The sequence below is a fragment of the Pteropus alecto genome, unplaced genomic scaffold (assembly GCF_000325575.1).
Source record: "Pteropus alecto unplaced genomic scaffold, ASM32557v1 scaffold69, whole genome shotgun sequence".
In the NCBI taxonomy this organism is placed as follows: domain Eukaryota; kingdom Metazoa; phylum Chordata; class Mammalia; order Chiroptera; family Pteropodidae; genus Pteropus; species Pteropus alecto.
The window spans coordinates 6,271,121-6,296,734 of record NW_006494610.1 but is presented as its reverse complement, the minus strand read 5'-3'; the positions used below and the strand labels follow the sequence as shown (position 1 = coordinate 6,296,734).

The following is a 25,614-nucleotide window of genomic DNA, read 5'->3' as shown; positions in this document are numbered from 1 at the left end:
TCAATATATAAGTAGGTATGCCATAAATAGTTAAATGTTTTATGCTTTATTCAATAAATCCTAGAAGGTACAAAAGCAGTTCTCATCATATATGTCCTACATCTCTTAGAATGAACAGAATAAAGTAATAAAAATGAGGGTTCTTTTTCTATATTCTGTGAAATTATCTACAGACGTTCATACTAAAAAGAATCTAAATGAATGCAAAACATTTTGTGAGGTAATTTTGTTCCTGACTTGGATGTTATTGGTGGATTATGTTTACTAACCAAAAACAAATCAGAATTGATAGTATACCTAGTGTTCACAATAATGTAAATGAATCTTGCTTTAAAAAGTAGGCATTTTAAAGTGTCCTGATGTCAAGGTGATGCTTGGATAAGAATATGTTGGATTAAAGTGGAATATTTAATATTAAAAATAATATCACTCTCAATTTATACTAGTAGGTTTCCAAAATACTTTCTCACCTGGCTAACCAATTTTATTTTTAGAAATTGATACCTTGGAGATAATCAGAAAAGTGCACAAAAGGATATGTATATTAATTATCACAACAATATTATTTATAATAAGAAAATAAAACTAGAAACAATTTAAATGTCCTATAATATACAATTGAATACATAAATTATGGTACATTCAAACAAAATGATACTATAGGATAATTAAAAGGGATGAAGTATATCTCTATATTCATCCTTGGCATGGAAACATTTCATAGCATAGATAAAAGCAGATTAATACGCAACATGTACAATATGAACCCATTTTTATAAAAATAAAAATGATACACAGTTATATATTTAAACACACACATAGTTTTTATAAATTGTAGTATGTATTACAATTTCAGGTAGTTTTTGTACTTTCTCCTAACTTATACTTTTCTTTTCTTTACTATCAAGAAGATCAATAAAATAATTTTGCTTTATAAACCTCTACTTGAAAAAAATGCTTCATCATATTTAACATGAATTTAGGTTTAGGAATTATACCTGCTATCATGTTTTTTAGAATATAAAATATTCTTTAGCATTATAGATTTTTTTTGTTTACCTGAGATAGATTAACTTATTTAAAAAGAATTGTTTAATTTCTAAATTTAAAGAATAATTAACTTTGACAGTCTCTGTAACAATGTAAGGGAAAGTGTTTTTCATTTCTCCATTTCCTTACATTGATGAAATTATTATAATAAATAAAATAGGATAGCAAAAGGTTGCCCCTATCTCTTTAATCAATACATATAACTTAGAGAAAAAATATTACATTTGAATATGCTTGAAAGCACTTAAAAATAATTTACTAATAATAACTGCAAAAACACTCTGAACATACCCTACAGAGCAAATTTGATTTATGGTAGAGCAGTGAGTCTGTTTGTCATGTGTTATCTTCTGAAATAGTACAGATATCCTGTTTATTACAGTGTAAAATTTGAAACATTGTTGATTAGTGCTATAAAAACTGTTGTATGCAGAGATACACAATAGTGATACTCCTTATAAAGTCGACAATGTTTTACCATTCTTAGAATCATTCTTCCTCTACATTCAAAATTCCAAAAAAGTATAAACAACTCATAAACTAGTAATGTAGAAAAAAGAGCCTGGATTAAGTTAATCCTGTAATAAAAACAGAACAGAGGCCATAAATAAGTTTGGTAAAAATACATTAAGTTTGGTAAAAATACGGTTTTATAAATTTAATTTTAATGGGGCATTTTTTTTTAATATATAAAATTTTCTGTGGAATTAATTTTATAGAGCTTACTATTTGGTTTACAAGGAGTTAATAAAATATTTTTTAAAAAATATGATTCTTTTTTTAAAACACAGAATTTTCTACAAATACCCAGAGAGACTGGCAAATTTGCAAACTCACAGCAAATTAAACTTACAAAATTAAGCAATCACAGCTATGATGATATTTTAATTCTGCCATTCTGTTGTGGTGACCATTCCAGGTTCTTTTAAAATAAAAAATTATTAAGATGTTTAAAGTCTCCTGTTTACTTTAGACCTGAAGAAAGATTGTTTTACTTCTTCATATTAAAGAATTTTGAATTAATTTTTCATTTACTGTAATTATATAAAGTATCCTATAATATTTAGGAAAAAATCAGCAATGACATTTATTGGTCTAAATCTTTCCTGAAAGCCAAAAGCCTATATTTTGTACATTCTAATTTAAAAATTGTCTTAAATCTGTGTTTAACTTCTTCCAAAAACTGACATTTTAGAGAGCCCAAAAATGTATATTTTAAATTTAAAATTTCTTTAAAAGAATGTCTACAACAAATGTGTTTTATCCTTTCCAAATAACTAGTTCCCATAATGCAATAAATGTGGAAACTGATATTAAAAAAATTAAGCAAGAACACAAAATTGCATTTGAATATAGGAATGTTTCACTCCAGAGCTGTACTTTTTCAAGGCACCATATACTTTTACTATGCTTATGATCCACATTCTAGATTGGAGAGAGTAGGAGATTTTCGTAACTTCAACAAATAAACCAGACATGTGAAATAAAGGAAAGAGCTGGCTTAGTGTCTAAGTGAAAAACCCTTAGAAGGGCTGACAGCAATCTACATAAACAAGTAGGTTGGCATATTTGCCAAATAAGCTGCTGTCAACTCAGGTGCCCTTAATAAACAAAAGTCACCAGTTAGCAGCACCATTCTGTGAGCAAGGCAGGAATCTCTTGAGTATTGGCTGTGGTGCTCCGTTTTAAGAGAGGAACATGAACAGAACACTGACAGCACAATAAAGATAATCATGGCAGGAAGAATATTCACTCTCCACAAAGAGGCATGATAACTGTCTCTAAACATATGGAGGGCCTCAAGACTTATGCCCTTGAGGGCATTAGAGGAAAGAACTGAGACTAAAGAGTAGAAGATATACATTAAGTCAGATTTGGGATTAAGGAGGTAAATACATCCTCATTAAAACAGTCAAAATGGAATGGACTTCCTCATCAAGCAGTGATTTCCCTCTCCATGAGAATGTACAAGTTAAAAATGATAAACGTGTCTGACCACCTGTCTGGATGTCATGGACAAGATTTAAATCACTAAAATTCTTACCATCAATAAAATTCTTTATTTGGGAGAAATTCCACAAGTTTTCCTAAACTCCAGTCTTTTTTTCTAATTAGTGATTTTGTTTCATTACTTGGTTGGAATAGGACATATAAAATTCCAAGTGTATAATGTTGGTCTTAATTGCATAAGTGAAATTAATGTTTTCTCCACATTCCAGCAGTTATTCCTTCCTCCTTCACTCCCTCCCTCTCTTCCTCCCTCTTCCTTCCCTCTCTTCCCTCTTCTTTTTCCTCCCTCTTGCTTCACCCTTACTTTGGTGTGCTCCCTTCTTCTTTCTTTTCCCCTCTCTCTCTCTCTTTGACTTTTATTCTATCGAACAATTACTTAGCATTTACTATGTGCCAAGCACTATTCTAAATTTATTCAACTGTTCTTTCATTTAATCTTTATCATAATCAATAATATAAGTGCTATTTATTTTCCACCTCTTTGAGTCAGAGAAGTGTTGAGTAACGTGTCCAAGATCACACTAATAAATTTGTTTTTGATACTTTTGTTTTCCAAAAGGTGCTTAAAAGTGGAAAAAATAATGTGCAAAATGAACCAGTGTGTTTGCCTTGAGCAGCCAGGTAAAAGAGAGTCACAGCCAGATGAGGAAAACATTTGGAAAAACATCGTTTATCTATTTTTTAAAAGTTCAGCAGAAGGAAAGATTATAAAATTAAATAAAATAATAAAGTTAGGAATAGACCCACCCCAAATTATTCAGATGCCAAAGTAAGCCAATCCCAGCTGTTATTCTTTGCTCTGGCTGCCATCCTCAGCAAGAGCAGTATGGGAGAGTGTGGGCAACCGGCTGCAGTAGCAGCTGGGCTTATTTGTTAAGAGAAAAAAATAGTCAGTGAAGACAAAGGGAAATTTCAGTGGCTAGCAGTGTGAATGGGAATTTGGAGCTTGGATGGGGGAGGCTCAGAAGTAAAATGCAGCAGTGAATTTGCCGTATTCTAGAAACCATTCACAGAGACACAGTGCTTTACAGTAATGCCTTTGCTGGCAAGAGTTTTGTTCTTACCAACGACAAATTGTATATACATTTTCTCATTTACCAGTATTCTGGGTACTCAAAAATCAAGTGTGTTCTAACTATGCAATGGGTATAAATTAGCTGACTAAAAGAGCAATAGCATTTCTAGCCTAAAAAAAATATATTGCTGTTATAATATGTTCATTAATATAAAAATGTTAATTCTTGTAAACATAATTATCTATTCCAGCACATAACTGTGCGTAATAAATCCTAGTATTCTATTTATTTTCCATCCCGAGACCAGTATTACAAAAGACATCTAATGTGTTTCTAAGTGATTACTGCTTTATTTATATGTAGACTTTCTCATTGGCATCAATTTCTTAATTTAATTTTTAATTTTTATTTTTGTCTAACTTTATTGACTTTAAGTCTTAAGGCACTTCTCTTTTTATTCTCTAGATACAAAAATTCTTCTATAATCTTAAAATAAATCAGACTTCAGTTTGCGCATACACATTTTGTAGAAAGCAAAAAACATTTGGCAAAAAAATCTGTCAAAAGCAGTGCCCAGTACATAACTTTTGTCTTATTTCTAAGAAATATAATGACAAAGATATAATTACATTCTTTTAATTGTAAGCATAATTGACTTAACTGTAATATTTTCCTTCTTTCTATATATTATTACAGTGAATTTTGCTTTGGGGATTACTAGGAAATCAAAGCATGCTAATGTGTTAAAGTTTAAACCTGTTAACTTCTCATACCTGTAATAACATAGTAAAAAAAGTTATATTTTTTGGTGGCTCGTAATATCCATTCCAGTATTTCTTAATCCTATCTTTTCTTTTTTCTTTCTTTTCATCCTGGACAAATAAAAAGGAAGTTTTTGTGTTTTCTTATTAATGGGAAGGGGCAAGTTTCTCAATAGTTGAATACATCATTAACTAAAGTTATAACATTTGCATTTGAAAAAAACATTTTTTATCTTTTTCATTTAAATTTTAAACATGGGTAGTATGGCTATTTTAAGAACACAACATATGGTTAACTCAAATTTATGCAGACCCTTAAACTGTCAGCAGGCTCAATATTCTAGTACCCAATTTAAGCAATTATAAAGTATCTGTCAGATACCATTCATCTGACCAGAAATATGTGCAATGTTTACGCATAATGATAACAGCAAATTTGAAATATTTTTTCTTTCTTTTTATTTTTCACTTTTTTGTTTTTGTAAGGAAATATAAGCTATCTCAGTTTCATCAATAATAATAGAGCGTTTTCCAAAGAAACCATTTTTATTTTCCAACACTTTTCCCATTTTCTTTAAAAACTATATTATTTTTGTCTTACTCAGAATGATCAAAGTGATCCTATTTTCTATATATTTATTTTGACAACCTGACCTTAGATTCAAAAAAATAAAACAATCAAGTGTTTTTCATTTCCATATTTATTTACTCATTATAGTAGTAAGAGACAGTGGTAAATGTGTGCATTCTCCTGAATATACTTTTGACATTTCTGTTTATGTCCATTAATTTTATCTTTCATGTTAGGTGTATTATAGTTGATTAATTAGTATGGTACTAAAAAGAAAAAACAAATGTCAAGGATACAACATTTCAAAATTTATTGTCAATTTTTATAAGGCTTATAGATCATAAAATCTTAAGATAAAATGTTCATTGATTCTTTCTCAATTAACTTGGGTTAGGAAATAAATTGAAAATATCTTGCATAAACTAACTGTACTTATAAAACTTGTAATCATTTTTTGTTCCCCTCATTATATTACTCCCTATGCTTTTTAAAATAATAAATCCACGAAACAGAGGCAACATCATCAGATTACTCCTAAAATAATCTTTGCACAAGGATAAATTGATAAAAACAGAAAACATTCTTGCTTTTGGTCATTGCAGGCATTCCTCAAAATCAAAGGTGTCGGGTAAGTTATTACACTTTCATAGTCTTTCCTTTGCTTTCTGTTTTGTCATTAATTTCATGCATTCTTTGTCTCTCTTCATATCACTCTAAAAATAAAGGAAATGCTACATTGGACATTGGGAGATCATGACTGGAGCAAATAGGAAGGAAAGGTGATTGAAATGTGACATTGATCATGAAATGGCCCAGGTAAATTTAAATGACCCTCTGCTAAAGGCTCTAACTGTATCTTTCAATAAAATATAGATATTTTCTAAATAATTGTAAAGCAGTTCTGGATTTCTCTTCAGAACTTTTGTAGTAGAAGACCTGAAGCCAAAAAAGGGCTTAACGTTTTGGAGCAGTGGCAGAAGAAAAGTATTCTTGAGCATTTTTCCTGACTTCTGAGTGCTCCCCGAGCCCTATCATCTCATTTTCTTTATTAGAAACCTTTTTTATGTGGCTTTCAACAAAAGAATTGAGATTAGTAATACTAATGTGAATAGAGATAAATTCTATGCATTAAATGCAATAGATAAATTTATTAAGTACCTAAAGTTTGTTAGATTCTAAGGATTCAAACAGTAAAATGTAACATACATGCCTTCGAAAATTTCGAAACCTATTTGTGAATTTGCATTAATTATATATTACTCATACAAAGAAAATGAGACTTCCTTAAAATCATACATAAATGGGGGCAATTTAATTTAGCATGAAAAAAAAGAGCATTTGTGATACTATTGTGTGTAGTAGAACAATGAACACAGTGGAATCAGGTCAGTTAAATATCCAAGGGTAACTGTATTTCAAGAAGAATACAGTGCATTATATATAGGGGAATGGTGGTGGAAGGGTGGTAGGAATTGTGGCAAGACAAGTTAAGATACAACACAATTTGCTCATCACTTCTTACCCAGGCTCTTCCTATTCATCTCCAATACTGGGCTCTGGTTCTCCTTTCATTCTCAACTCTACGCTTCCATAGCACCTCGTGTTAACTTTTACTATAGGAAAATAATATCTTGCTTTATCATGACTTGTCTCTTTTTACAACTAGATCTTAAGCTTCTCAGGAAAAGAGTTTGAGTAAAGGTAGTGTACGTGTGTTAATAAACTTATTTTAGAATTGTTTTAGATTTACAGAAAGTTGTAAGACAGTGCAGAGTTCCCATATACCCACACTCAGCTTACATTAACATGGCACATTATTAACAGCTCACATTATTAATAGCTTACATCATTATGGTACATTTGACACAGTTAATGAACCAATATTAACATTATTATGAACTAAAACCCATATCTTATTCAAGTTTTCTTAGTTTTTACAGATATCATTTTACTGTTCCAGGATCCCATCCAGGATACGTATTATGTGTAGGAAACTATCTTTTTTATTCTTAAATCTCCAGCATGGTGTTCAGTATCTAAAGCTTTGAAGAAACTCAACAAATAATCATAGAATAAGTGAATGATTGAATGAATAAATATTTCTTTAAAAGATACACACACTTCTTAATTCCTGAAGAAAAACATCAGGATATACAACAGAAATGAAGTAGACCTAATTTCATCAAACCAAGAAAACTTTCCATTGAGAGATAAAAGAATTCTAGAATGTTTCAAAATGTTTTTCCACAATCAACCAATATTATGTTTTCCTATCTGCGCTCAGTGATAGCACAATGTGTCACAATTTATATCATCAATAATCATTAAAAGAGATTTAAATTATTATCAATTACTGTATATAAATGTTTTATCTAATATAACAATGACAGGTAGAGGATGATATAATAGTTAGTAGATATTTATGAATTTAAATATGTTTATCAAGACCAAGGCTGTCATTTGAAAATTTGAATAAGTGACACCCTTAACCCAGGTGATGGAACTGAAGAGGAAAAAAATGAAAAAGGTAATATGAAAGTGAGGCTCCTTTGAGGCATCATCCCAAACACTTAGCTCAGTGTTTCTCATGTTAGAGTGTGCATTAAGAATCGCCTGCAGGGTTTGTGAAAACACAAATTCCTGAGCCCCAGAATTATAGATTCAGTAGGACTGATTCAGTAGCTTCTAGACAGGCTGCTGCTGCCATTCCGGGACACTTTGCACAGTGCAGTTTAACTCCAGCTTCTATCTCCTTTCTGTCCCCAGTTCAGAAGAGGAGTAGAAGGAAATCATAAACATCATCATCTCCCCTGCAATGAAATTGAACGAAGCCTTTCCTCAGGTAAATTATTTAGCAGTAGCTCTATCTCTTAAAAAATAAAATAAGCCTTAATGATTTTGTCATTTTGAGCATAATGTAGAAGCCAACAATGACAACAAAATTTTGTTCTGTTTTTATTCAGTAGATACTAAACACCCAGCCTTTAATTATAGGCTTTAGGAATTATTCTGAAAAAGTCACTTTATTCTGTCCAGAGGTCTTACCCCAAAAATACCCCTTGCCCTCAAATATCTTAAAATATATTTAAAGACAATTACATAAATTAGAGAATATTATAAGCCATCACAACACAATATCATACATCTCCAATGGTACAGTTAAATTTTCTACAATAAGCACATGAGATAGAAAGACAGTGTTCATTAGCCCCTTTATACTTATGAGGAAAGTAAGCCTCAGAAGTTCAATGATTTAGCAAGAATAATACAGCATTAAATAGGATACACTTTGGATTCAAACTCAGGATTTTAAAATTGTGTGTCCATATTTTTTCCACTTGAACATGCTAATAAAATTTCCAAAAGTGTTTTGAAGAAATTAGACACACTGGGAGGTCTGGAAAGGAAAACAGTCCTACTTTTCTAGAATTGAAAATGATCTCATAAGTCACATAACTCACAACAAACTTTTTGACTCAGGGTTAGGAAAAAAGCAATCAAGAGGCATAAATAGTTATATGCAATGCCGTCGGCCTCTTTGGCTTTAGTTCCAGAGTATCTTGAGCTCTGAATTTAAAGCCTCCTCAATTCTCATCATTTCCTGAGAGGGAATTGGTTAGAAAGGAGTCAGAATCCCCAGCTGACCTTTATTTTCTCTTTCTTTTATTCCCATTTTCTTTGCTCCTATTCTCTTTCGGTTCTGGAGTTAGTCCAAATACCTAAAGTCACCATTATGACTTATTTATAGGGTTGCTGATTCTCTGCACTGTCTTGTGAATAAAAATCCCTCTTATTCTGTTTTCAATGAATTAAAACTCAAAATTCAGATAAAACGAGCCAAAACTGCATAGAAATAGGTTTACATACATAATATTCTAACTTACATGCAACTCAAATTTAGCCATACAGTGGATGGCACATACTGTTTCCTCCTATTCCCCCCAAATCCTTTCCTCTCTGATTCCCCATAGTCTCATGGTGGCTGAAAGTATCAGCTTCTCACTGGAAAAATAGGTTTGACAAAGAGAACAAGTTGTCCAGGTAGCTTGTAAGCTATTTATTCTAATATTTCATTTCTTAAGTCATGCATTTCAACAAAATTTGAATGCCTAAATAGTGTAATTAAACTTTTTTAAAAATTGAAACATCACGTTTTCTATTCAATGAATTAGATAACAAAAATGAAACAAATATCAAAGATATACTGAGGACTAACAAATACATATCATTCACTAAAATATGGTGTTTTCCCCCCAACACACACACTTTGGCCTAAGATGGGGAAGAAATAAAAATATCTATCTGGAAAAGACATAGGGGAGGAGTAAAAGAGAAGAGGCGTGGTGACAACAACACAGAGGGATAATCAAAGAAGGAAGCAATAAGAAAAAAAGAAAGAGGTTGTGGTGATCACTCAGGAATGACAAAAGTATCAAAAAGTAGATTTTAAAGCAACAACAATGAAAAAGAACACTAATTATAGATGAGAGAAATGGTTGATGCATTGGGAAGATGTCTGGAGGCCCCAGCTGCTTTGCTACAATGGAGCATAAAGATGAATAGACAGAGAAAGTCCTAGCCTTTCTCCTAATGTATGTTTTACCAAAGGAGCCATAAATAGTTGTTCAGGATTCCTTAGTTTCCTTGGTACTCTTCACCCTACCCCGTATCACACTTCCCTTTAAAAACACTGCTCTAAATCACTTTTTTGTATTCATATACCTACTTTATAGCATTTACTGAACACCTATTAAGTGTCAGGAATGGTACCCCACACCAGACATATTACCTATTTGTCCCGGGGAAGGTTAGAGTAGAAAGTGTTCTTTTACTTTCAAAGTATATAGGACACTGTTTAGTTTAAATTTGACAGTGTGGTCAGGCTTTAGTGATATTAGTTCTTTTGTGCTTCACAAAGCTGGGTCTACGATTACTTTTGTTAGTCACTTTTGTTTATTTTGTGGCTTTGGTCTGCTGTCTCCAAGGTACCATCAGATAGAGCTTCAACTTTCCTTAAATTATCAACAAAATAATTCTATAGTAACTTACAAACATTAAAGCCACCAATATTCCTTGTTCCTTCTATTTGTCTAAGCGAATAAGAGAAAAATCTTTGCTTTCAAGTAAAAAAAAAAAATGATGATTAAGGATCTTCCCTCATTTTGTAATAAATTAATAATTAACTCATGGTTGCTTTTTGAATAAAAAAGGGAACCAGGGTAGGCTAATTTTCTCTGAACCTCTTCTGATTCATTGAGTACCTTATGAAAACCTTAATAAAGGTAAAGTATTTGCCACATTAATTTACAGTATCTCATGTAATCCTTTCAGGGTACTGTAAATTATATTTTACCCCATTTGAAAGGGAAGAAAATTATACTTAGAAAAGATAAATCACTTGCTCAGGTCATATAGCCAGAAACAAGATTCACATTAGATATGCCTCATCCAGATTTTAGGGTTTTTAGGCCATTGAAATTAGAATGTGAGATAGTTTTGTAGTACCTGGGCCCCAACTACTTTTTTTATATGTACTGTGACAGGCTATGAGCTAAATTCTTGAGAAGAGAACAGTGGTAGCTGAGAGTTTAGTTACCAGAGATGGAAGTGGAAATACATTTCTAAACCACAGAAATCAGTCAAGTCATGGATTTTTATTTCCCCTTTCCATACTACATGTGGAGGCAAAACTACCAGGAAAATGGGGCCTTATGGTAGGAATATCCTGCACCTGCCATTAGAACTAAGGCAAGCTGAAAATGTCTTGAGCTATTAATTACATTGGTCACCACCAGGGCCATATGAAGTCAAGTTATCAATTCCACAGACATTTCTGTTCTTGATCAGCACATTCTTTGACAGGAAATGTTCTCTCAATATCAGAGAGAGACTGTAACACTTGTTTCAAATGTGGAACTAACATATCTTTTTCATTCATAGTCCAGAAAATTCAGCCTATACAGTCTTGTCATTATCATCCTTATCGTGAGTACAAAAAATAAGTTGCTTAAGTGCAAGAAATAACTAATGACATTGATAGTTATCTTTCATGCTTCAAATGTTACTTAAAATCGTATTGCAAAAAAATTCATTACTAAAATAATCATCATCCTTTGTATAATTTATATAATATTCCAAAGTGCCAGATGTCATGCTAATGACTACTAACTGCATTGGCCCTGTCTATTGAAACCAAAAAAATAATCTAAATCTTCACTCTGAAACTTTTGGAAAATGTTTTAAGTGGTATAATTTCAGTTATTTTTTGTTTTAAATTCTTTGAGAATGAATTTAAAGACCACTTTAACACTGCAGTGGCTATGTATGAAGGGGCATGCATGCATGCAAAGTATCATTTCTGGATTTCTGCAAAGTAAATTCCTCTACTAAACCACAGTAGAGTTTTACACACAAAGATAAAGGAGTGAGTCTTTGCATACTCCCCCACTAACAACTCTTAGTGATGATGGCAATAGATATCCTTGACGAAATAAAACTGCCTCAGCAGATTGTTAACAATTTTCATCAGCAATGACCAATCTGATGTTTGGTGCTTTATTATGTGGTCATAGAACCGAGGCCACCAAGTGACGTCATCCCAGACAGAGAGGCCCTCTCTATGAAATGCTCTCAGGCTAAATAACAAATCTGATATGGATACCAAAATAATAATATGGCGAGATGAATTTCTGAAAGAATATTCCATTATGACAACATGACTACTGCATATATTTATTAGCCAAGAAAATTATTGTTTCTTTATTTATTCTACATAGAATACTATCTACACAAAACTTTTAAGAAATGATTTTATACAACTGAATTATTTTTCAGTCAAAAATTGGGCCAGTTCATTTATAAATTCCATTCACTGCTTTTCCTAACTCTGACCTTCCCTTATCCTATTCCTATACTAAATGATACTGTTTTCCCACTATAATACCCAATATCCAGATAAGAACTGAATAACTCATGAAGTCATTCAATGGCTTTTGTATATCCAGATACACTTCTGAGATGCATAGGCAATAACTCACTAACAAATATAAAAATACAAAGAGTAGCACTATTTAAAATCCTTACATAGACTTCCTCTATAGAAAGTATATTCTGTGTAAACTAAACACAAAGAAAAACATACTGCAATTTCTTACATTTCTTTTACCCAATGGCTTTTTTTAAATATAAACTAATTCTTAATAAATCCACTACTGCATTCTCACTGATTCTCCTTGTTGGAGATCTGGGCATGAAGATTGTGTTTACTCCTGGGTCCTATTTAGCTACTTTCTTTATGAATCATGACTTATGACCAGTTTTTATTTATTAACCATACAGGGATGTGTGACTAATGTCACTATTGATAAAACTTAATTACTGGTTCAGGAACCAAAGCTATGAGCTGGATCAGGAAAAACTGGATCAGGCACTGCCTCTTTTTCATTTGCTCTGGATACAAAACAAATACCACAGCCTTCAAGATGATCATTCAAAAGATTTTCATATATATATAAAATTGTGCTCTTCTAGAATTCTATCTCAATTTTTTCCATATAAATGGGAAAAAATCGAAGATGTGTGATAAAAAGTGAATATGTTTAATAAGTGGGTATATGTATACTTTTATAGCCAAAAATATTGGCCATGAATCTTAGAAAAATGCACAGTTGATATACTCTTCTAAGTTATTGTAACTCAAGGTCAAAGGTATGGAAAGTGGGATTTGAAGTGAATGTAATCTATCATTTTCTACTAATTAAGACCAACTTCTTCTGTCTTCTATATTAGCATTAACTTAGCACTTATTGATATCCAAACTCATGCCATTTCCAAGAGTTTTTCTCTTTAGGACACATTTCCTTCCAACCTTCTCAGTTTATAGAAGTCTTCAGAAAACATTAATACTATAATTTTTAGGTTATAAAGTGCTTTCACAGATGTTGTTCCATTTGGTCCTCTCAAAAATCTAGTAAGATATATAGAGAAAGCACCATTACTATCCCTAATTTTAAATTCAGGAAGCTGAGGCATGATTACCATTGATATAAGTGGAAGAATTGACTAGAACTGAAGTAGAGACCTCTGACTTAAAATCTGAGTTCTCTAAACTGAGACAAATCTGTATTAATTGGTTATAATATCTAAATACACAGAGACTAATTAACATTCCCTATCCCACTTTCTGTATATATGGAAACAATTTCAATGCTCAAATCTACATGTATAATGTCAACATATTTTAGGAATGATAGTCTGCCATATCCATGCCTTATTTAGCTATCTTTTTGCTGAACATCCTGGGAGAACATCCTCTGCTTACGTAGCCATTCTCCCTTGGCTTCTGTGACTGTGTCATTCCTCATTGGGACATTGAACACCTACCCCATCTTCCAAGCTCTGCTGATTGAATTTCTGGGGCTTTCCACATGCATTGGTGTTTCTCCTCTGACATGGGACTTTGCCCATTTGTTGTTTTCTTCTTTGAGCACCATTATCAAGAAGGTTATTTTTGCCTTCCCTGTAACCTCATTAATGCAGGACGATGAAAGATAAGGAGAGAACAGACATCAGCAGAAGGAAGTGGCTGAATCCACCAGGACTCCTCCTTTTATTCTTTCTTTCCTTCATTTCTGTGATGAGGGTCATAACTATTTCACAAGGAAATTCATGGGGTAGAATATTATAAATTAGTATTAATCATACCAATATTACCCTTTTTAGGGTATTGACTAAAAACTGGCTATAATTCTTAAAGAGTCATAAACTTTCAAATACTCGCCTGATATAGTTAAGCTCAACTCAAATCATTACTGAAAATTCTTACAGAGCAGGACAAAAATCTTGCCATTTTAATCTTCGCTATATCTTTATTTGTTAACCAAATTTATCTTATACCTACATTAAAAGACATATGCATTGCCCCAACATAGCAAATATCTCATCTTTTTATCCACTAGGCTTGCCCTAAGTTAGCATATTTTTAATATTGAAATGGAGTGGGCATTCAATCAGAGGAGAGAGGAATTCAACATCATCCCGCTGCGGGTTGAGGGCTGTGAGAAGTATGATAGAAGATGCTCCATATCTGATACCAACTTTCTACCTTGTCTCCTTCCTTCTCTGCCTTTTCTCTTTTTCAGTCCTAATGATCTCCTCTTCTCATGCTTTGTTTAAGAACATGCCACTTCCAGAGGTAGAGAAGGATGGAAGAAAGAGTAAAAGAAATTTGGTGGCGTTTTTCTGAACATATTTTACATAATTTAATTCAAGTTTTGTATATGGCTCTGAAACTTTCTCCTTCTCTTTGGGAAGAGACACTAGGCTTGTGGTCTCAGAGTCATTTTGGTAATGGATAATATTAGAAAAATGTTTGTCTTTCTCCCATATAGAACAGACCACTGCTATTAAATGAATCCCTGGATTAATCCAGTAGGCCATCTCCAGGGAGTCTTCAGGATTTCCCTGCTGAGGTCAGGCAGCAGGGCAGAGGAGTTACGTTAATGTCTCTTATTTTAAAGGACTATGCACTTGTTCACAACATTAACCATCTAATTCACCCACTATTGAAATCTTACCATTTCTGATATCATTTAAGATAGCAAAAGATTATACTCTGAAATATCCAATCCTTAATTTTTGGACACCTCTAAATATCCATTGAATTTCAAAGTGTAGAGCAGTAAATGGGCTCTTCATTTTGTATTGATAAGATTAAATAGTCCTGCTCTGACAGTCCAGTGCTTTCCTTTTCACTGAAGGCACCTGTGGTGCAGTAGGCATTGCTGCTTTGGGTTGCATCTAAGTGTGATCTCCTAGCTGACTTTGCTAACTAAACTGTACAAGTGAGAACATTCTATTTTTGGTTAACTCTATACTGTCTTTGTATAAAAGCACAATATTGTACATCTTTAGCTAGTGCCATTAAAGCCAAAGGGAAATCTTGTAGGAGTTTTTAGTCTAGTGTACGCATGGATACTAGCAGTTCTACTCCCATACCATTTAACACAAGTCATGTATCAGTTACAGTTATTCCTTTGGTTAAGAGATGTAGTGAAGAGCCTAATAACAATATTTTGCATAGTATTTAGGTGCATTAGAGAATTTGGTATACACTAACTAAATTATAAGTCCTCTAATAAAAAATTAAAATAAGATATCTTTGAAAACATATTGATATTGAGCTATTGAAAAACAAGTACCCTAATAATAAGGTATAAGAGGCTAATACCAGGCATAGTAGAATGGTAGCTTCTGCTTCCCAAACTGACAGCTTATCTACTTGTCTTCATAAGAAAAACAATCCATTTATTACCTTTTTTCTGACACTCTTATCTGTTCATATTTCATTCCATCGAATTTTTACATTTTGATGTATTTGATCATAATTTCTTGAAATGTGCATTTTAATACATATTATAATAGATCTTCCCAATCAAATGACATGTGCTAATGCTAGGTACTATATTTTAAATACTTTACAGTTTTAATGTCAATTATCTCTTAAATTCATGTTACTTACTGGAGAATGTTATAAGAAATCTATTTAAACTAAGAAAATATCCACAGATTTTAGCTCTTCTAAAAATGAGAAATTTTTGCAATCAGAATGAACTGATAATTGTCCAATAAAAAGACAAAAAGACCAATTATGTCATATACAACTGAGATAGGCCCTTTTGTTTCTTCTTCTGGTAAACATTACACCTATGTTTTAAAAATATAGGGTTTTGTTCTTTCTACAGTGGGGAACGATTTGAAAGCTTACACAATTGAAAAACGATTCTTATGTAATTCTTGTTGTTGCATCTGTTATCTGTCTAAATGAAATACTTCTTTTCTGAAATTCCATTCCAAATTTCTTTTAAGTTAGCAAAGTCACTTTCTCAGAGGGTGGGTTTTGTTTGTTGCTTGTTTGTTTGTTTGTTTACAGGAAGAATCACCAAACCTATTCATGACTGGCTTTCACTGATCCTGATGCAAAAGCTATCTTTTGATCATTTATTTATGACTCGATGCTGCTTTAAAAGACATACTTGCACAATAAAATATTTAAGCACTCTGATAGATCAGCAGTTAAGCAATATGAGTTTACATTAAAAAGAATAGATGGTAGTGAATAGTATCTAATATTTTAATCAATATGTATCAGTTTACAAGGATTGCTAATAAACTGAATTTTTTGCCATACATAAAATAAATTCTAATAATCAATTCAATAACAAAATTAATTTATATTAATTGTTAATCATTTAATTACATGATGGTCACTTTGCTATTATGAATAAGAAATCATTTTGCTTTTTAAAAATCTTATTTTCTCCTCTCATCCTCATTATGGACAACACAAAACAAACAAACAAAAAATTGCATCTCTTTCTAAAGCCCATTTCAGACATCCTTGTTTCCCATAATGCATAAACTGGTATTTAAATAACAATTGATAACCTCGTGGATTCACCCCTCAAGGATATTTACAACCTGCTTTCTACCTTCTGTTGTGTCTGCTAGTGAGTAAACTTCTCATTAATAAAACCTAATATTTACAAGACGAAAATAACATCTCCAAGTTGGCACATGATTTTGCACTACCTTCAGCTGTGGTTAAGTATGACATTAATTAGAGGTACTTTGAATTTTAAGTCAGTTTTACAATAATTTTTTTTTCAGGTGCATTTTAAGGGTCTGCGAAGACCAAAGACCTATGTTAAAGGACTTTATTTTATTTTTAACAAAAGGATCTGAAAAGGTGACCTACCTTTATGTGTCAGGCGTAACCGGGGATGAGTGGTATCAGCTGTGTGACCTCCTGTCCAAAGCTCCAGTAAGTAACCCCACAGGAGCCAGGTGAGAACGTACCCAGCCGATGCCATGCTGTCGTGCTCACCGTGCAAGCCCTCCGATCCTCAATTTAAGGCGGGTTTGAGTTTTACTTAGGACTCCCCTCCAGGGGCAGCGTGGGAGAGGCTTTGTCAGAAATCAAACGCGTTGTCATCAGAAAGCACAGTTCCAAAGTGCCATTTGTCAGGCGATATTTGGATATGTAAAACCTTTCTTTCCTCAGGACATTTGTTTATAAGCCAGGAGCAAGAGAACATTCCAAGGAGTGAATCTTCAGAGTCATGTCCTGTCTAGTGCTCTCTTCAGTAACTACGAGGGTAGATTCAGAAAGAAACTGTATTTTTTTAGTCACTTCTGCAAGCGGTTCATTAAAAGCCCTCGAGCACACGCAGTGCCTTCCCCCAGTGGAGCTCTTCTCTTCTGGCTCCTTGAAGCCTCTCAGAAGTCAGCCTCTTGCACTGACTTGCCAAACAGCTAGTTTTAATTCACCTTTCACCTTGCTAATTAAAAACAAGAAGTGCCATTCCCTCTAGGAGTTGCAAGATCCACCCAGCAGGGTTGCCGTTCTGTCAGGGAGCTATGTTTACAGGGAAAGTTCAGGCAGGGTTGAGCAGCGTACTTGCTGTTTCTAGGAAGTGTTTCTGGTGCACGTGCCCTGCTTCCACCCGCCCTCTCAGTATTATTGGCCCCGCCGTCACTCAGCAGCAGGAGAAAAGTCCGAGTTTTGATGGCAAAGGGGAAATCAGGAGGGAGACTGGTATATAACAGGCTGATTATTAAGAATATGTAAAAGAAGAGGATGCAGCGTCAGGAAGGGCTTTTAAATGCCCATTCACCAAGATTAACCCTTGAATAAATGCAAATTTATTTTAAATAATCTATTTGTCATCATCTTTACCCAAATTAATTTTTAAGAGAGTTTCCACTGATTTTTTTTCACATTTATGGTTTTTTATATTGATTACATCTTAAAATATTATTTTCAACTTTTGTAAGGGAAGTATGTTTCAAGAGCCTGAAAAAATTTCATATGTGATTGTTTCATAGATATGTTAGAACTAACAAATTATTTTGCTTAGGCAACTTCTTCAAATCAATTAAAAACAAGTCTTTTTTTTTTTTTTAAAGCAAGTCATAAATGTAACCTCAAATTTAAGAATGATTAAATTTTCAAATGATTTTTTTCCTATGTAAGGTAATTATATAAAGTTGAGATTCTCTATCCAACAGATCCCAGTAAAGCAAGTATTAGAAAGCTCAGGATGTGAAATACCTTAGGATTCAACTGCTGTGTACTTTCAGAGTTTATTTTCCTAGACACTACGTTTGTGTAAATAAGCTTAACACAGTAGGTCAACTTTACAATCTACTTTCAATCAATCTCAAAAACTAAACCAAACACTCTGTAGCTGTTGGCATGGAAATGAATGGTATTGTTTTAAGATATCAATAAACTTGAATAGATATTTGATTTGATAGTCGAGAGTTAAAGGGTAAACACACTATTTCAACTATGATAAATTTTTCTTATTCTGTATTTTAAATGATAATGATTAAGGACATTTCTTGAGAATTATGTTTTAAAATCATATTATTGTAACAAAAAGATAACAGGTTACCCTGTTATTTCACATTATATATAAGCAAACGTAGAGCCAAGCATTCTCTACCCATTTTCCTAGGGATGATGTGTTCTATTACAAGCAGAGTATATTTAGCAAAATGTAAATGTCACTGGATATTATAAATAATTAGATTTCCAAGCTCTAAAAAGATAACACACTCTAAACATTTTTCAACAGTAAAGCAACATGAAGTATTTAGAGACTTTTAACCTGGGGTGGTCTCTGTAGGCACTTGCATATTTTAAAAGCCAGTCTGATGAGCTACAGACCTAAATGTGATATACTGTAGCTTTGGAATCCTCTTTAACATTCTCCTAGAATTAGAGTAACTAGAAAATAAATAGCTTTTATGTGCTATCTAATGGTAGGATTCAAGAAAAGTAAATATGGTGCATATAACTTTTATTATTACGGCTAAATTTCATCCAGCTGAAATTCTATTTAAGATTACACAGTACCTGTCCTAAATCTATTATGGAATTGAGGTGATGTAAGATGTATCTAATTTCATTAGGATACAAAATTCACACCATTAAATGCCTATGGGGGAATAAATGTTACAAATGCGTTATATATATACAAGCTACATACTAAGATTCATTTTCAGTTTTATATGTTATCTTTCAAATTAGGTGAAGGCAATTTGTCACATGCCAGAATAATGAGTTCCTTTGGGTTTCTCAAAACATGTTTTATCTTCAGTCATAAATGTCGTAGTTTATTCCCTTTAACTCCTCTGTATATCCTTCTACCTTTCTCTATACTCTACAGAAAATATATAGATAGTGACAAAAAATAACTTAAAAAAAAAATCCTGAGCATCCAGAACTATCCTTGAGGCTTTAGCCACTGGTAATGGAATAAAGAGTCTTTGACAACAAATCAGTCATTTACATCGTAAAATAAAATGAGAACTCTCAGGAGCAGAATAACCATAAAATTTCTCATTCAAATATGACATTTTTTTGAGAGTAAAAGAGCCTTCTATTAATAATTACATACAAACCAAGAATATTATAGACAAATCAGGACATCTAAGTCACCCTACTTGGGAGAGATTTGTAGGTATTATTGGGAAACATGGAAATAGAAAAAAATTAAAACACAACAAAATTGACTTGCCACCAATAGTAAAGGAAAGTCTTTAGTGAACGAAAGAGCTTTGGGACTAGCAACAATATCTGTCGATATTATTACATTTAATTTGAGAGGGGCTAGACTATCAGTTTGAATATATTAGACAACATGAAAAACTAGGTGAGAAGACAAATGGCAATTCTGAAGGTATTGTCTGTCAGGTCAAACGTCTCATTCCAAAGTCTTAACCCTTTATTGCTGGTGTCACAACATTGTATGAAAAGCAAGCTCTGTCAGATAGTAAGAGAAAAAAAGAGAAATTGGGTACTCATAAGGAGTTTCAGGCTCTCCCATGGTGGCTTTTATCGCTGGCTCCCTAATTTTAACAGCAACTGGCCTCTGAAACAATCTTTCTCAGTATGTCGTCCCAGACTATATGCTGCTGAATCCTGTGCGGTACTTGTTAAAACAGAAAATTCTGTGCCCCACCCCATATTCCCTGTTTGCCTGAAGTTACATGTACCAAAATTTTAGTTTTACAATGATTCCTTTATGTCAGTGTTACTCAAACAGTGAACATCTTTTTAACACTTTCATCATTTTTATCATAATAGCATAGTATCTGTAATTAAAATTTAACTTAAATTTATGTAAAATCAAACAATTACCTTATAGGCTTGATGTGCTACATATATTTTTCAAATACATGTGAAAACAGAAAAAATTGTAAAAGTTGATATCTACCATTTAAGATTATCTTACATACTGTGAGAGAGAGTACTAACTAATGACCTCAAGAATAACCATTCTTTCCTTCCTACACAGGAAGATAGGAAATATATATGGGAAATTGTACTTCCCAGCTCCTTGATAGTTATGGAAGCCATTTGACTAATGTTGACCTAATAAATACAAGTGAAAGTGATGTACGTCACATCTGGGCTGAGGCAGTGAAATACTTGTAAGTAATTCTTCTGTCTCTTTCAAGTGTTTTCTATAGCAATGGAGGAAGCGTTATGTTGAATGGTGGATTGAAGCATCTTAGATTATTGAATCACTACATTAGGAACAGTTGCTGTGGAAAGTTATCCAGAGCCACAGTAGATTTTATATGAGCAGGAACTGCATGTATGTTATTTTAAGCTGTTCAGTTTATTTGTTATCAAAACATAGCATAGCTTTTCCTAACTAAATGCATACACATTACCTACTGTGCTTTGGGAAACATGCTTTTGGAAACATATATAGCATGAATGAGTCACTAATACTGTATTCCTTCCTATCATTAAAACTACTTCAGCATAAGTGACTAATACAGCCATCAAGAGATATATAGATACTTGAGGGCTAAGTAAGAGGTAAAGTGGTTCCCTATGTCACTTTTAGAATAGAATGGGATACACCCTTGGATTTTCTAATCAAATATTGTACACAAAAATGACACCATAAACTATTTATTCGTGAACATAGTACTACATTTCAAGAAAGTTATGATTAAAACAGTTAATAAACCAATGTATCACAACAGCAATGATGAAATCTTTTTTAGAACTAAACTTTATCTGCAGTGACCATGGCATTTCAGGTTCACTAATCCTTCTTCTACTTCTGCTCACCCTGCCTTCTGGAGCATCTCAAATGTCCCAATATGGTTTGCCATTGCTCCTGCCACTGCTGCCATCACTACTACCGTGTTTTACGGGCCAAGACTACTGATGTGTTTATTGGTCAGTCAGTTCAGGTGACTTATATCAAAGAATTTGTGAGAGTTCCAGAAGTCTGGATTGACTATTTCCCACATTCGCTGATTCAAGGAGATGAAGAAAAACAGAAAACTAAATTACTCCTGATTTGTATGAAGTAGGGCAACCCTTCAATCAGTACCATCCAGGATCCAATCCAGTCACTTGGCTGATGCCATTCTTATGTCATCATTTAGAAAGCTAACGATTCAATAAATTGGGCTTTTATTTTTTCTATTTTGACCATATATTGTTAAAAAAAGAAAAGAACTTATAAAATTCGAGTTTCAAATTATAGAATTTAAAATTATTTGTTTCTGACTTACACTAGGTTTATTCCCATTTTCTTTTTATTCCTTGACAATAAGAAAAACAGAAGTAATTTGAACATTTTGTGCCAAGTATTGGCTTTAAATGATTTTAATCAAAGAGCAGTAATGTTTCTCATGCCCTTTCTATGGCAAAATAAAATTATTATGTGTGTCATTAACACTGAAAATCTTTTAATTTGTAGGTCCTGAGAGATTTCCCTATATTCTTCCTTATGGGTTATAGAGTTCCTAAAAAGACAGAGCTCCAATCGGTTGCTTAAAAAAAAAAAATGTAACATAAACTTCCAGCCCATATCGTAATCTATTGTTTGTATTTTATGTCTGTTGTAACCTATTTTTTTGAGTTATTGGTGGCACCAATGATGAATTGTTTATAATTCTTTATAATGACTAATATCTTCAAAACCTAATACCATGTATCAAACCAATTTCATTTTAAAGGAATAAAAATTAGATTACTGTTAATTTGTTCTTTTCTATATGCTAGGCATAATTCAAGGCACACTCATGCATAATTCAGTTTAACCGACAACTGTATACAATAGATACTATTTTTATTGCCACTTACACATAAGAAGAATCTGGGATACAGATGTTAAGTAACTTGCCTGAGGTGAAACACCACTAAGCAACAGAACCACCAACACTTTAAACCCAAACCTCAGGGCCTGTATTCCAACCATAACAATTGTCTTCTTGAAGAATATTATTTGGATAAATATTTATGAGCACTCTTCCAAATTGCTGTACTAATAGGAACTTATCTTTAATACATTGTAATAATGAACTATATATGGTTTTAAAATAAAAAACTTTCAAGGCAGCTGGTGATTCAGTCACAATCAGCCTCTGATTAAACTCACTAGATAAAGGCCTCCATCCAAGGTTGTATCAGATGGTGGAGCATACTCTGTTCATTACATTTCAGGTTACAGAGTATCAGCTGGCAAATTATAGTGATTTGTTTAGTTGACCAGATAATCGCCCTTGAAGCTATTAGGTTTGACAAGAGCCTTCTTAGCTTGATAATCAGGCAAACACTAGAGCTAAATACATCAGGCAAAATTATTAAAGAAGAAATTTCTTTAAAAATTTAAGAAAATAGGAATTTTAAGAAAAAATAACTGGTTATAATAGTTATTCATATTTGTGGAAATATATATAAATGTATATATATATATATGTGTGTGTGTACATGCATACACACAGACATACACACTCACATTTTATGTGTACATGCATATACACAGACATACACACTCACAAATATATATAAATGTGTATATATGTGTGTGTGTGTGTGTGTGTGTGTGTGTGTGTGTGTGTACATGCATACACACAGACATACACACTCACAGTTTTTGTTATGGTTACAAGAGAATAAGTTTCCAAGAAAGGATTTAAGGATAATAAATCACTTACAAATAGTTACTGATGTTTTTATTATTTTGTCCAAAAGATTTCAAGATTTTTAAACAACATTAACACTAAAATAAAGACAACATTTTATACTCAGTCCATTTAAGAAACCACCTCAGTAGGAGACCAATAATAAGTGCCATAAACTTCAGTAAAAAAGTTGCTTATCACTTGGCTTCTTTAATCTCAATCTAGAATTTAAGACCACCTGTAGTGTTTTGTCTTCTTGGAAAGAAGCAATTTAATTGTTTGAAGGTCAGTTTCTGGATTATTTACAAAGAGAAAAAAAAGAGAGAAGAAATCGGGGGAGGAAGAAAAAGGGAGGGAGGGAGAGAGAGAGAGAGTGAGAATGAAGGAAAGAAAGAAAGAAAGAGAGAGAGAGAGAGAGAGGAAGAGAGAAAGAGAGAGAGAGAAAGAAAGAGAGAGAGAAAAAAAGAAAAAGAAAAAAAGAAAGAAAGAAAGGAAGAAAGAAAGAAAAAGAAAAGGAAGGAAGAAAAGATTGAGGAGGGTAAGTGGTAATTCAATGTAATTTTTTTTTTTCCTTTATTTCAAGTCATAAATCCTCTTTAATTTTCTCTATAGTCTCCATTGTGTTTTAGTTACAACTGCTAAAGCCAGACCCAAACCAGTTGTCATGGGGTAATTTATTTAATAAACATATTATTGAGTGTGTGATATTTGCCAGGTACTCTACATAGTTTAAGAGATATAGACGCTAAAAATTAGTTTTTTTATGCTTATTATTTGGATCATTTCTCTAGTTGTTCACTTTGTCTTGATAGAGGATGCATGGCCGATGTGTAAGCATAAAGTGAAGAAAACAATTGTGTCCCATTATGAAAGAAAAAAAGAAAAGACTTAGATAAAGCCATTGCAATTATCCATTAGTCAGTTGGCAAGAAACTAAACAAAAAACCCACATATTTTGCAATATATTATTGTATCTTCAATTGTCATACAGTTGGCAGATGAATATAAAATTTTATATATCACATAAAGCTGCCATCAACTCAATGACTATACCTGTTTCACATTAAAATAAATAGAAACAAGCACTAACTTTAAAGTTGTGAAGAATCTGACAGGAAATAAGAATATTCAAAATAAATCATATTTTGGCTTTGAAAGTGAATTTCAGAGTTCAAAGGAGTCACAATGACCAAAGTAAAAACCTGGCAGAAGTCCTCTTTCCCCTCAAGGACTCCCTTTCCTTCACACCGTTCCAAATACCCATCCATGGAAGAGAGAAAATGATACATAGAAGCAAAGAATGTGATGTTGAACTCAACAGTGAGATCCCAAAGATGAAACAAGGAATTTAAACTCATTATTTCATGTCACCATTTATTTAGCTTTACTGTAATTTCCACACATGATTTGGCAAAGCTATTATTGTGTATAAGCCAGATTTTTCATAAGGCAGGATTTCAGGTATAATGCCTTTTTATTTGAATCTGTTGTTTTATTTTGGGGATTATTTTTGATAGGCAGGATAAGTGGTTCTTTTTCATTACGAGGTAGTTCTAGCTTGTGGTGTCCCAGTACATAACACTAGCACCATGTGGAGGCCAAGACTGGTATTACACGTTTTCAGTTGCAAATGAAACCACCCTATAAGCCTATTCACACTCACAATTTGTTTCTTATTACAAAAAAAAAAAAAAAAAGTGCTAATTCAATAATGATGTGACACTTTACATTCTGAGCATAGCCACTTTTCATGGCTAACGGAATGGGTCTTGCCAATTATGAGGAAAAGGATTTATATGTTCCTTGAGAAACATTTAAGAGTTAAGAACGTAAACATTTCTGTTCAAGAAATACTTTCTGAATAAAAGGCTTATAATTTTGAAGAGATAACCAAGCATGTGTCAGAAACAAAGGTAATAAATAGGAAAATATGTCTTGTGAAAATGTGTTGATTAAAATTTAGCAAACAGTTCAAAATTTGATAGTTTGAAGAACTCTAAATTTAATCATCACTAATTTTATGACTACTGTGTTTCATATCTAAAACTTCCCTAATATTATTATGACTATGGCACAATAATATAGTTGCATATAATATGTCCTAGTTATATAATCTCGTATTTTTAATAAGTAATAAATAATGCAAAAAATATCAGAAAATAGCAACAGTTCTCAATCTAAAACTCACTCCACTTGCTTGCCA

The 25,614-nt window shown here is 32.6% G+C and overlaps 1 protein-coding gene and 1 pseudogene across 1 annotated transcript in view; one reads left to right on the top strand and one right to left on the bottom strand.

Moving 5' to 3' along the window:
* Positions 1–17,878, bottom strand: part of SEMA3E (semaphorin 3E) — a 234,294-nt gene extending 216,416 nt beyond the window's left edge. Inside the window, exon 1 of the mRNA XM_006925735.2 lies at positions 17,164–17,878. Coding sequence (XP_006925797.2) covers positions 17,164–17,278 — 115 coding nt within the window. The 5' untranslated portion in view covers positions 17,279–17,878. The remainder of the gene's footprint in view (positions 1–17,163) is intronic.
* A 3,718-nt stretch (positions 17,879–21,596) lies between these two features.
* Positions 21,597–25,614, top strand: part of LOC112474001 — a 17,607-nt pseudogene continuing 13,589 nt past the window's right edge.